The sequence below is a fragment of the Clarias gariepinus genome, chromosome 18 (genome assembly GCF_024256425.1).
Source record: "Clarias gariepinus isolate MV-2021 ecotype Netherlands chromosome 18, CGAR_prim_01v2, whole genome shotgun sequence".
Lineage (NCBI taxonomy): Eukaryota > Metazoa > Chordata > Actinopteri > Siluriformes > Clariidae > Clarias > Clarias gariepinus.
Genome location: NC_071117.1, coordinates 14,206,893 through 14,220,624, shown reverse-complemented (window position 1 = coordinate 14,220,624; position 13,732 = coordinate 14,206,893). Strand labels below are relative to the sequence as shown.

General features: G+C 40.3%; 2 protein-coding genes across 10 annotated transcripts in view; one reads left to right on the top strand and one right to left on the bottom strand.

Moving 5' to 3' along the window:
* Positions 1 to 6,107, top strand: part of raph1b (Ras association (RalGDS/AF-6) and pleckstrin homology domains 1b) — a 62,113-nt gene extending 56,006 nt beyond the window's left edge. For 5 of the 8 annotated variants that reach the window (XM_053476715.1, XM_053476713.1, XM_053476712.1 and 2 more), the window contains 4 exons: positions 503 to 601; positions 744 to 864; positions 1,328 to 1,473; positions 1,928 to 6,107. In XM_053476715.1, coding sequence (XP_053332690.1) covers positions 503 to 601; positions 744 to 864; positions 1,328 to 1,473; positions 1,928 to 4,753 — 3,192 coding nt within the window. In that variant the 3' untranslated portion in view covers positions 4,754 to 6,107. The remainder of the gene's footprint in view (positions 1 to 502; positions 602 to 743; positions 865 to 1,327; positions 1,474 to 1,927) is intronic. The other 3 variants (XM_053476716.1, XM_053476714.1, XM_053476708.1) reach the window with 1 other exon arrangement.
* spp2 (secreted phosphoprotein 2) lies at positions 5,858 to 11,066 on the bottom strand. 2 transcript variants are annotated; one of them, XM_053476718.1, is made up of 6 exons: positions 10,983 to 11,066; positions 9,961 to 10,082; positions 9,042 to 9,164; positions 7,718 to 7,825; positions 7,220 to 7,265; positions 5,858 to 6,773 (listed from the first exon to the last, which is right to left on the bottom strand). In XM_053476718.1, exons 1-6 carry the CDS (start codon positions 11,032 to 11,034, stop codon positions 6,667 to 6,669), a joined length of 558 nt encoding a protein of 185 aa, XP_053332693.1. In that variant the 5' UTR covers positions 11,035 to 11,066; the 3' UTR covers positions 5,858 to 6,666. The 2 variants fall into 2 exon arrangements, with proteins under 2 accessions (XP_053332693.1, XP_053332694.1); XM_053476719.1 differs by having other exon boundaries at positions 5,858 to 6,746.
* Positions 11,067 to 13,732: the final 2,666 nt, after the last annotated feature.

Here is a 13,732-nt window from a genome sequence, read left to right as displayed (position 1 = left end):
CGGGCGTCGATCCCTTAAGTAACTGCCACAGACACTATGGATATATCTTTAGATGTTCCGGATGACACTCATAGGTGATGGACCAAAATACCTAAATACCATACAGGTCTAGACACACACAGTATGCATTTCTATATTAGAATGAACATAAATGCATATATGTGTGTGTGAGCAACAAGCAGGATTAATGATATATGAGTGAGAGTGAATCTTGTAGAATACTGCCTGAGAGAGATCTTTTAGTACACTATTTATCCTTTGTATTGCCCATCATTTTCCACAGGACCAGCATTTATGTATGTGTTTTCCCTGGGACTATACTACTTAATATTCCATTCATTCTGTAAAATGTTCTACTGTCTGATTAAGGCGTGATTTATAGTGCGTGTATTTTACAGCTTGCATTGATGTGCTGCCCTCTGGTGGTAGCTATATAGCACCTCATCAGAGACGTTGTAGAAATCGTGTCTGTCATGCTAACACCCTGGCTTATCCTCCACAGCACCCTCAGATTCAGAAGAAGTCTCAGTACATCAAGTATCTGTGCTGTGATGATGTCAGAACCCTGCACCAGTGGGTCAACGGAATCCGCATTGCCAAGGTACACAATTTGCTTCTAAGCTCACCCAGCTCATGTCATGTCTTTCAACCAGCTTGATGTTGATCTGCGGACTGTGGTCCATGTTTACTCTATTAAACGCATACGATTTTTTATAAGAGTTGCAATATGTGTGTTTCTGCAGTATGGGAAACAGCTGTACCTGAACTATCAGGAGGCCATGAAACGCACGGAGGCCGCCTATGACTGGTCATCCCTATCCAGCTCCAGCATCAAGTCTGGCACCAGCTCAGTCAGCAACCCTGGTGCGTCAAATACAAACCTTAACAGTTTTTTTGTTAAAATCTTTAACGTTCCTAGAAGCTCCAACTTGATGGTGTATAATTTAACGTTATGTCAAAAACTATCACTGTTGGACCTGATCTATTCATACCTGATCTGCACATGCTATCACATTTTATTTTATTTTTTTTAGGTAGGTAGTAGTTATTCTAGTGGTCACAGTATTATATTAGCTTTGGGGGTTTGTTGCAATAAAGCCCACAGTGATAAACAGCTCTTGGTGGAATGTAATGAGTGCTTCGTTATTACTCTTATTCCATCTACTCCTAATTGAAATTAGATGTGCATAATCACACACACAGTAAGAGAATTTATAGCATTTAGAACAATGTCTTTCTAATTTATAACTTTTGTTTAAGAAGTGAGTCATTTTGCTTTACCCAGAGTTGCTGGATCATAAAAAATCTTGATATTTGTATGACCTAGTAGAGTCACAATCCAACCATTCAAGTCAGACCGACAGCGGGGTGTCAGATGGCACTTCATCCACACATGCACGATCACAGAGTGTCGTCAGCTCCATCTTCTCTGAGGCCTGGAAGAGAGGCACGCAGATGGAAGAGAGTAGCAGGGTGAGTTTTGAATGCCTAAACTAAAAGCTCTTTTGCAATCTTGTCTATGGTGTTCTGACCTCACCTAACCCCTCTTGGAATCACCACAAGTTTCCAAGTGCCCTAAGGCCAGTTATACCACTTAGCATGCATCCAAAATATCTTGCTTTTTTAGTACTTGATCTTACACTGAGTGCCAGAATTATTCTACGTATATTTGGTAAATATGGGTTAAATATGCTATGGAAAATGTCCTTGTGGTTAATTTTTCTAATCTCACACCTAAAGAGAAGAAAAATTTAACATTTAACTGATTTATATTTATTCTAAGAATTTATTTTTATATTACCAGTGATTTCAAATTCTGACAAGTGACAACAACTTTATTCCTAGTATTTACATGGAGACCGACTTTGTCACATAAGATGACCTGGTGTGTATTTCATTTATTTTTTTGTTTGTGTTTTCTCCTTAGTCAAGACCAGAGTCAACACGTTCAAGTCATTCTATCCACAGTGTGCATGGTGGCCACTCCAGCCATGTTCACTTTAACACCCCTCAATTGACGCAGCAGCATCAATCAATTTCAGTGCCACACCCACATGCACAATCAGCCTTGCAACCTCGTGGTAGCATTACTCAAACAGCCATTCAAGCTCCACCTCAGCCTGCACCAGTTCTACCCCTGCCAACACCAGCTCCTCCGCAGCCCCCGCAAGCTCCACCCAAACTCTCTCCAGTTCTAGCCCAGTCCACTCCCATTTTGCCCCAGACCTCATCAGCTCCACCCCAGTACTCTCCAGTTCTGACCCACACCTCTTCAGTACTGTCTAAAATGTCTCCAGCTCCGCCAACACCACCCCCTCCTCCTCCTCCTCCTCCTCCTCCGCCACCACCTCCTCCCATCTGTGTCCATCACTACTCAGGCCCACATATATTTGCGAAATATAGCACCATCAACCGCCTGAAGAATGCCTCTCAGACTCCTAAGCCACACCCCCAAGCACAGCAGGTGCTTCCAGTATCTTCCTCCCAGCCTTTAAAGTCTCACATAAACAATATTCCACCAGGAGCAATGGTCCCACCCCCACCACCTCCTCCTCCTCCACCACCCATGCCTGCTCCTGGTTCTGCCATGGCTGTTCTGAAACTTGGCCCTTCAAGCCCAGTCTCTGTACCTTCATTCACCCCACCACCCCCACCAATGCCATCTCCACCTCAGGCATCCATCAAATCCCATATTCTTCCATCTCCACCTCCAACACCAATCCAGTCCTACCCTCTTCCTCCACCTCCACCTCCTGTCCAATCCCAATCTTTTTTTCCACCTGCACATCCAACATCTACCCAATCCCACTCTTTCCCCCCACCTCCACCCCCAGCAACTATCCAATCCCAACCTTTTCCCCCACCTCCACCTCCAGCACCTGTTGAAACACACTCTTTTCCTCCACCTCCACCTCCAGTACCTATCCAGTCCCATCCTTTACCACCACCACCTCCAGCATCTCACAAATCCCACCCCTTTTTTCCATCTCCAGTGTCCATCCAGTCCCAGCCTTTTCCCCCACCTCCACCTCTTCAGTCCCAAACCCTTCCACCAGCCCCCTTCCAATCTGAGGGTTTTCCTCCACCTCCACTGCAAACTAACAACCTGCCTCCTCCACCCCTGCCACAACCAGCCCCAACTCCGTTAACTTCCAACGGCCTCAAACACATTCTAGCCCAGAAGTTCCCCAACATACCCAGGGATGTGTCCTCTCCAGGCACTCAAACTCAGTCACCACCACCCCCTCCTCCTCCTCCACCACCACCCCCTGTTCCTCCTGCCCCTCCACTCCCTCCTCAGCAGCAGCCCCCTGCTCTAGTACCACCTCCCCCTCCACCTCCTCCACCTCTGCTATCATCTGCTTTAGGGGTAACTCAGGCACTGGCTAAAACCTTCACTGGAGGATTTCCACCTCAAACTGCACCCAAACCATCAGGCGTTGGCATACAGGTGTCTTCAGTTTCTCCTCTTCTTCCAGGTCCCCCACCACCACCTCCCCCACCACCTCCACCACCTCCTGCACCATTGAAAACTCATCCACCACCTACACTACCCAAGCAGCAGAGCATCACCAAAACAATGCCCTCTTTGAACCAGAGCTCTACTGCATCATCTTTGGTCAAACAGATTGCCAGCCAGTTTCCAGGTGCTGTTCCCTCAGTGGGCAATCATGCAGAGGGTCACAGACCACCACCATCAGCACCTGCAGTAAAGACTAAACCAAAATGGCAACCAGGTGGACAAATTCAACAGCAGCAGCGGTCACCTGAGTTTCCACCACCACCTCCAGATACCACACTCACTTTCCCACCACCACCGCCTCCATGCCCACCTCCCCCACCTCCCCCATGTCCAGCACCACCACCACCACCTCCACTACCCCCTGCAGAGTTCAATTCTCCAATGAAGGTCCCTTCTGCATCCTACGGAGGAGGGATCAAGAAGCCTCCCCCAGCTCCTTTACGGGACTCAAGTGTTAAATTAGACTCTTCAGCCGAGTATCAGGAGTCCCGCCGAAATTTAGTGAGCAAGTTCAACCCCAGTTTACCATCATCTGCTCCAGTGTGTTCTGGATCTCCTACCAAGGATTCTTTTACTGGACCACCTGCCCCACCTAAACCTGGCAAGCTTAATCTGACCAATCTTCCACTGGGTTTGCAGAACAGAGTGGGTCAAAACCAGCAGCCCAGCACACATTTCCCCCCCCATGTCCCAACTGAGAACAACAGTTTCCCTCCTCCTCCTCCTCCCCCTCCCCCTCCACCTCCTCCTCCACCACCACCACATGTATCAGGTCTCCCAACTCCACCACCCCTACCAGGCACCCCAAAGGTAGCTGTTGTGAACCCTCAGCCCAAGCCTGCATGGAGCAAGAACTCTCTAAAGAAGACAGCACCCCCTACATTACTGGGCCGCAACAATTTAACACCAGAGCCTCCACCACTGACCCCACCTCTACAAGGAGGGTCCGCAACTCCAGCCTCTCCAAAAGGAAGTAGTCAGCCAAACTTTCTAGAGGACTTGAACCAGACTCTGAGGCGGAAGTCTTTGCGTAACTCTGCAGCCAAGTTGGACCCTGTGGCTACCATGGATGACATGGTACTGCCTCCACCTCCTCCAGAGCTTCTTGATCAGCAGAGACATAGTGGGAGTGGGTTTATGTCCAACAACATCTCTGGCTATGCAACAATAAGACGAGGTCCACCTCCTGCCCCACCTAAACGGGACAACACCACCAAACTGACAAACTAAGAGTACTGGAATGTCTGTGGATGCTCTTTGTTGATTCCTCAGCAGGGATGTGGATAAATAGCAATCGGTCTAACTGACTTTTAAACAATATTTAAACTGTCAAAATTACTCTCAGCTTTAAATATGCATCAGTGCACTCAGTAAAAAATTCAGTTTCAAATTATAAAATAAAGGAAATCTCTGCACCATACTGGTACTGCATGGACGAAAGGGCAAAAATTATATTAAGTAAACAAAACTGGTTTGTTTTTGGGTGGTTGAATGTGAAGAATTTATAGGCAATGAAATTTGGGAAGAATTTTGCCTTTGTTTTTTATATGAATTTATTTAAATGTATGAAGTCTTTTTTTTTATTTTGAGATGAAGTTGTTGGTGATGAAGGGTTGACAGTCATTGAGAGAGTAGTATATGTTAAGTGCTTTTGTACTGAGAGTCATAGGCTGGCCTGGCCCTTCCTATTTGCCTGAAAGAGACAGGGACTGAATATACTGGTGAATGTGCTTAGCATTCTTTAGGGGTGCTTTGGAATTTTCAAGAATGTTTGTGAAACGTCTTAAGTAGCAACTTTCTTAAAAATCAGTTCAGAAAATGATTCATGCTATTTATATCTAGGTAAAGGTCGACATACATTCTTTGGGAAAAGATTTGGGAAATATTTAATAAGGGACTTCTTATCAAAATAACCTACATAAAGAGACTTGTCATGATTGCTTACAAGATTCTGTGAGAGTATGGAATATGTTAAACATGTCTGACTTGCCTACACACTTCACATCAATTCAGTATTTTACTGTACAATATCGCCTGCTTTGTCCGTTTCTAAAAATGCTGTTTTATGTCAAGAATTCAGTCATCCTGGTTACAGTTTCTGAAATATCTTGAACTTCAAGTGGCTTGTTGTGTTGAGCTCATGTCCTGAAACTCTGGAACAATGTCCTAACTAATGGCTACTTATGATCTAATCCTTTAGTAGGAAGCAGTCAATGAAAAGTCCATCTTGTATAGACATGTCAAAAATTTTAATGTTTTGGTAAAATGACCAGTAGGATTTTATTTCACCAGTCCATATTACAACTTCCCTACTGAAATAACAACAATTTAAAAAAGAAATCTGACCACATAATAGCTGTTATTGAGCAGCAGAATGCAAAATAACCATGCCATATATGTATAAACATGTGTATTACCTTACAGAACCATGTATTCCACTTGAAAGGATATTTGTGTTTTTGAAGACAATTCAACAATATCATGTTTTTTTTAAGGTTTTTGATGATGTAAACATTAAATTATTAAAGATAATAATCCAGTCTTAAACCATGGGAACACGATGGAATAAATTCTTCTCTTTTAATGTTTGTGTCTAAACAAAAGTTAAATGAGGCAATGAAATGCTACATAAATGCTATAAATGTGTTTATACCATAGAATACCTAAAGGCATCTGTTAAATGAATATAAAAATAGAGCTTTGCAGATAAAGGTGGGTTGAACCACATGAAAAACAACTATCAGTATGTAAAATGCCCCTATAATTAACAGTTCGCATGAGTATAACAGCTGTTCCCTCTTTAATTAGTGTAGGGATGTGTGTGTGTGTAAATTTAACTTAATGGGTTTATCGATGAGTATCTGTGTGTACAGCCTAACCTTAACAACATAATTAGCTAGAACCAATGGCATAAGCAAGATGATGCTGTTTATTTTAACATTTGTTAAACAGAAAGCCCACAATGTGGACAGGTTATGTTACAAAAAATTTTACAGCATCATTTTTAAACATTTAAGTTATCTTCTTCTAAGTTAGGTAGCACCTCCGGAACTTTATAGCGCCTACACCTACACCAAAACCAGTCATACATTTCCAGAGGCTGTATTACTCTGGTTTTACTGGTACAAAAAAGTAGCCTGTAATTATTCGAGGTGGTTGCTCAAATAATCTTCATGGACAACACCATGGCGCCCAGGATATAGCTGTGGAGATGTGTCCGGGTCTGGAGAGGGAGTCGAAAGTACAGGCTCTGAAACAATTTTAACAAATAAACTAATTAGGCATTGAGAAGTACTGTGTAAGTTTAGTGACAGGTTTTAAGATGAATTAAACCTACTTAGATTGTAAAAAATGGTTTATCAAATCAAATGTACAAGATGTCTTGTTTGGGTTTCTTGTTCTTATCAAATCTGTTTGTTTTTACTTTATTATTGGTGAAAGTTAACACTAGAACATGCTGCACAAAACATTCCAGAAAAATAAATTGGTGTGTTTTAACATAACCCCCCTCAACTGGTGCATAAAATGGTATGATATGGACAACTCCCACTGCTCTGGGTGGATAATCGTAAGTGATATAACAACTATATCTATATAACTTTATCTGTTTAGCAAAGCCTTAAGTATGTGCTGTATCACAAGATGTAGATCAGAATTAATTCAATGAACACAAAATATGTCTATAAATTTACTTACCTCTACGACTAAGTCGATTTGGATCATATTGCCATCCAGTCCACATCTGAAACCACAAATTTAACAGTTTATTTAATTTGAATTCTCAGTTGGCCACTCAATTTCTTCCCTTGGATTCTTTTCTCAGGGGTGCTACACTGGATCATTTGATCTACATGTCATTTCCACAATCCACGCGTTTCTTGTGACTTGAACTGAGGATGCCCTCTATATCAAGTGGCAGAGTATTTTATATGGGCATAGAGTTAAGGGCCCAACGGTGGCCACCCAGCAGGAGTGGGGTTTGAGCCCCTGATCCTCTAAACAACAACCCAGAGTCTCAACCTCGTTGAGCCACACTACTCAGCAATTAGTTTAATTTTATTTAAATATTTTCGGCTATGCATACACCCTGGACCTGAGAGGACAACATGCTCAGTGTTTGGAGTAAGGCTTTACAGCTCTTTTAGATATAATACAGTATCTAAATGAAGTCTCATTTAGAAGTTTCTCACTCACCTCTTCACTGGACTCGGAGCTAGAACTTTGCGCAGGGCTGCATTTCATTGAGACTATATTAGTAAGCCTCTCGGTCAAATGTGTTCGCATGTGGCAGCCGGCCTCTCCCTGGAAAGGAAAAAAGAGATAGAGAACATTTAAGATAAGATTGGGATGAAATGGAGAAAGAGAAAACGAAAGCAGTGGTGGGTTAGTTTCCTGAAAGTCGTTATGCAAGAGTTAAGTAAACTAAACTAAAACTTTTGTTCTTTCATGGAACGTGTCATTCCAAACTGTGGGTTTCTTTGAATTTGCTCAGGCAGGCACTATTGGCATGGCACCAAATGGAGGTAAACTATATGAAAAGTTCAGAGTGTGGTTTTTTTTTTTTTTCAAGATCTGCCCATTTGCACACTGCTAATCTGTTACATTTGCTTTACTTTTCTTTTACAAATTCTGATTTCAAAGTGACCGAGTCACTTTATTTCATGACTTGGCTTGAAGAACTTGTACTTTTAGTCACTGTACACAAGCAAATGCGTACATAATCAATGAATGTTGCATGTTGTTCATTGATACACAAAACATGGATTTTAAAGGGACGATCCTATTTGCAAGCTGCAAAATAGCGAACATATTTTACTTAAAAGTAGATTTATTTGACTTTAAAGACCTGCCCCACGATACTGAAGCACTCAGAGCTCAAAGTAGTTTTTATTTTCCCTCAAAGGTAATGTTTTCTCAAGAATCCTCTTATATTAATTAAATATAACTTTTATCCTCTTATAATTGCTAACTAGCCAGCAGTTTGTTTGCTTATTTATTGCCCTAAAGAGATCCTCTCAGACATTCTGCCATGTCTGCTAATGTCAGCTAAAGCTGGCTAGTTAGCAGCTAGCATTCTGAGCATTTTATGAATAACTTAAAGTTCCTTTCAGAAATTTTTGTTAGAATAGTCAATATTTGGTGGCTAGGATTATGATTTAGCATTTAAGAATATAATTTTACCTAATATAAGTCACACTGATGAACACAGTTCACTGCTAACACTAGCCAGTTATAACAAACTTAGCAAGCTTGTCTGACAAACAGTTTATGTGAGCTAGCTTGGCTAACAAAATCTGTTTAAAAAGCATTTATATAAAGATATGTCAGATTCTATCTTGATCTATGTCAGTCAGTTTTATGAACCACAGAATTGTGAGAAATATAAGCAGAAATCACTGAGTCATGTAACACAGATCTGAGATCAGTTTTAGTGTTGTTCTTAACATTTCTGGAAAGAATGCGCATCAAAAGAGCTGGACCAAGATCAGTATATAATATCAGACAGGTTTGTGCTTACCGCAAAGAAGCCTCTCCGGTAGGCGCAGCCCTGAGGGTCGATCCCAGAGCCTTTCCGGCATTCAGTCTCCCTTATGCCAAATTTCAGCACCATATCATACGTGTTTGCCCCCAGTGGAACAACCTGGAGCACCGTGAAAGAGGAAAAACCTTCATTACATGCAGGATTCTTGGCACACACACACTCTTTTATTAGTTATTAGTGCACAAAATTAACAATTAAATCCATCAAAGTGTCTGCTCCAAGTGTGTGTGCTGTCCCAGGAACTTGTATTTACAAGGACTTTCGGGTAGTAAATTATATTATAGACGCCATTCTTAATGTCATTATAAATGTGTAACAAGTCGCAGGAAGCTTGGAGCCTATCTCAGGAAACTTCAGGCACAAGGCGTACACCCTGTGCTAATCCATCTTAGGGTACACATGCACGCATACAGTATACATACACACTTTGACACATTTTGGGAACACCAAGTAGCCTAAATTTGCAAGAATCCGGGTTCGATTTCCGCCTCTGTTCTCTCTGTGTGTTTGCATGTTTTCTCAGTGTTTGGTGGGCTTCCTCCTGGTACTCCGGTTTCCTCCCATAATCCAAAAATACGCAGATTAGGCTAAATGGCGTTCCCAAATTACCCTTAGTGTGTGAATGAGTATCTTTGTTTATACGTGTGTACCCCATGCTGTGGATTGGCACCCTGTCCAGGGTGTACCCTGCCTCATGTGTGACACATGAAGTCTCCTGATATAGACTCCTTATTCATACAAATTAATTCATTATTCATATTTAATTGTAGTGCTTGTTGTTTGCTCCAGTGTGTGAAAATTCTTTGGCTAAAAATGTTTTTTTTTTTTTTTTTTATGGAATTTTTACTGCAAGCATCCTGATATTTAAAAAAATAATAATAAAAATTTAACTTACTTTTGTGACTGTAGCCTTGGACACCCTGTAGAGGTGATACCGAGCGAACCGAGTGTTGATCTCATCCAGGGCCATCCTCAGTGCGTCATCTGCTTTAGAACTCAGTTCAAACAGAGGGAGCCCTGTTGGATGAAGGTAATTCCTGTTTTTAAACCGGTCGTCAAAAGAATAAATAAATTGAAAAAAATATATTTTTTATCATTTAGATTAGGATGGATACTAGTCCTCAAGCACAGTTTAGTCCTAAGGACTAGTTTTTTTATACTTGTACTGAAGTTGAGGTTTCAGATGTTCATTGTGAGTTCGTGAGTTCATTCATTTAAAACCCTTGCTCTGTTAGTGTGTGAGAGGCAGCTGAAGTAGAGACAAAGTGTACTGTTCTTTGAGTCTATTATGTGGACTATCAATAAGTTTGAATGTTCAAAGGCCATGGGAAACTGTAAAGCAGCTTAAACAATATAAATACAGCTGTATAATCTTGGATGGCAAACTCAGGTTTAATGCTCTCATATATATATATATATATATATATATATATATATATATATATATTTATTTTTTTTTATTTTATTTTTTTAGTGCCTTCAAATGGCTGGACCAGGCATTTGTTTCAGATTTGCAGTACAAAAAAAAAAATCATTGGATGCCTATGTTTTATACCACCAGTGTAAAGTATATACTATTCTCACTTGTTGATTTGATTTGTACTCAGCTTATTAGATACATTTTTTTATTTCCTGCATACAGAATGGTCTATATCAGAGCCGAGGTTTCATCAATTTATTGATTGTTAGAATATCACAGTCTAGACTTTGGCGTGGATGAATTTTTCAGCATTTGTACTACATTTAAATGTTTCTTTCTTAAATACTGTACATCATTAGAATTACATACAGAGAGTGAAATAACTGATTCAGGTTAATTTAACTTCCCATAGTCATTCAGCTCATCCATGGCTATGAAGCATAATAATTAGTGGTAATTTTAATATTATGAAAATAAAATGCATATATGAAACTCACCTAAACCTCCCAGGCACTGGAGAAACAGCACGAGCAGAACGCTGCACCTCATCTTTATCTGTCAATCAAACTTCAGTTTGTGACCAGCAGCACGCGCCGCTACCTTTAAATCCCCAGGGCCCTCCTCAGGTTGTGTTCTATTTCACAACAGTTCAGCCCTGATTTACTTCCCCTAACAACTTCCCTCATAAAGAGCCTTATCATTACATATAATTACATTTAGTTTTTAACTTTGTTTGCATTTCCACTGTTCTACCAAAAACCCAAAGGGCTTATACAGTGCTCCAATCTGAAACTCATAATTACTTAATCCTGATTCTTTCTTTTTTTTTGGCATGGTCCCCCTACAAAAAGGGAATAGGGAGCTTATTTTATTGGAATCAGACCTCCTCCTTTCCCAGTATGCCACTCTGTTTTACTTGGCCTCGCTCTTCTGTCTAGTCAGATAGATCAGGATCCATACTTCCTGGAACAGGCCTTCACTGTGTTAGTCTTATCACTAACCAGAGTACTGATCTAGGAACAGTTTTTTACTACAGAAAGCAGTATGTGGACAGTAGGGTCCAGATCTTAGACGTTTGTACAGTTATGCACAGGCTCGGAGACCTTATCTGTGGTCATGGACGCACAAAATGAAAGGTTTATCCAACTTTGTGAGAGCTGAGCCAACTGTAATGGATTAGGTAAATACAGCTAGTACTTAGTAGATCGGTTACTTAAGAAGTGAGGTAACAGTATTATGTAATCGCACTATTGGGAATTATTGTGTAACATCAATGATAGGAATGATTTTTGTGTAGCTGGAAAAAATATACAGTTCTGTTGTCTAACATGGCAAAGAACTGTATCAAATATTTACAAAATTCAACCTTCGCACTGCAGCGTTTAATAGAGTAGAGTATAAACCATGTCGACTTGGAATGCTCGTTTCAGTTATTTATCAGGGTATTTCCTGGTTCAGGGGGAATATTATTTTGTTAATACGGTGCTCATGGTTTTCTTAAAATAGATTTTTTCCTCATCATTCTACACACCGTACTCCACAATGAAAATGTTATAAAACATGTGTGATGTTACACACTCAATGTATTCTGTGTACAGGGTCATGGAGGGTCTGGAGCCTATCCCAGGAGCTTTAGCGCATGAGGCACGTACACCCTGGATGGGATGCCAATCCATCACAGGGCGCACATACATACACACACACTTATTTACACAATACAGTTGTAATTTGGAAATGACAATTTCCCTAATCTGCATGCGGGAGCAAACCAGAGCACCCAGAGGAAACCCACCAAACACGGGAAGAACATGCAAACTCCATGCAGACAGACTCGGGGGCAGGAATCGAACCCAGAATCAGGAGGTGCAAGGCGACAGCACTAACCGCTACATCACATGGTTAAGGCACCTTTGGCAGGAATAACAGCCTCAAATCTGCTTGTGAATGACACTACAATCTTGGCACTCCTTTCTTTTGGAGGTTCCTTCCATTCCTCTTGGCAGAATAATTTAAGCTCAACCAGGTTGGATGGTCAGCGTCGGTGCACAGGTTTGGATGCAGGCTGGGCCGATCCAGGACTTTCACAGAGTTGTGCTGAAGCCACTCTTGTGTTTTCCTGGCAGTATGCTTTGGAGAAATGTTTTGTTGAACTGTAAACCTTCATCCCAGCCTGAGATCTTTGAGCAGATTTTCCCTCTACACTGACTAGCTTCCCTATACATCTCATTTATAGTTACCCTTAGGTTCTTGGTTACATCTCCATAGATCCTCTATCCCTGATTACCCAGTTTGACTGGGTGGTCAGATCTGGGAATTCCAAACCTCTTTAATTTAAGAATGATGGTGCTCCTGGACATTTTCAATTAAAAGAAATGCTCTTGTATCCGTCACCAGATTAATGTCTTGACACACAATCCAGTCTCACAAGTCTACAGATAATTCTTTTAAACTCATGGCTTTTCCTACTTACAGTATGTGTATTGAATTCATTTAGGCAGAGATGGACTCAAGAGTTTACAAAAGTTGTAAAGGCATTTCAAGGACCACTGATAGGATTAGTCAAGAGCTCAAGCGTCATAACAAAGGATCTGAATACTTATGTAAATGGGATATTTTATAAATAAATTAAATATTAAAAAAATAATAATATATAATATATATATAACATGTGTTTTTACTCATTACCCGTTTGTCATTGTGGAGTATTTTGTAAAGAATAATAGTGATTATTATTAATATTAGCTTTTACTGTCTTCTTGTTTTATTTATATTTGATTTTCTGTGAAGTTACTGAAATTAAACAGAACAAGATAACATAAAAGTTGGACATTCTGGCTTTGAATATTCTACTGTACTTTAATGCCACTGCATGTGGATTATTTAATAAAATCACAACAGTTTACCATCAAAATTTAAACTCATATATTTTTTACATTTATATCTTTTTAAACAGTTTATATTTATTTAGAGACATTTGTCATCATTCCAACAGTTGTATTTGATGTTTTTTTACTTGGTATTTGCACCGTTGGCTTTTTTAATTATTCTGCGTCGCTTAAATTGCCCCATTGGGATAAATAAAGTTTTTTAAATGTAACCGAATTTAATTGAATAAAAACCAATAAAATTATTAAAATCCATTCTTGGTCAATGCCAACGCTAAACAAATAAATAATTTTAAAACAATTCAACACTGCACAATTTTTCTATACAAGCATTAAATATTGAATAAGCATGTATGCACCAT

What these genes read in the sequence shown, in the direction of transcription:
- spp2 (XM_053476718.1), bottom strand. Translation starts at nt 11,034, where the DNA reads ATGAGGTGCAGCGTTCTGCTCGTGCTGTTTCTCCAGTGCCTGGGAGGT. An exon ending in CCAGTGCCTGGGAGGTTTAG is followed by an intron (nt 10,083 to 10,982) that starts GTGAGTTTCATA and finishes TTCATCCAACAG; the next exon opens with GGCTCCCTCTGTTTGAACTG. An exon ending in CCAAGGCTACAGTCACAAAA is followed by an intron (nt 9,165 to 9,960) that starts GTAAGTTAAATT and finishes ACGGTGCTCCAG; the next exon opens with GTTGTTCCACTGGGGGCAAA.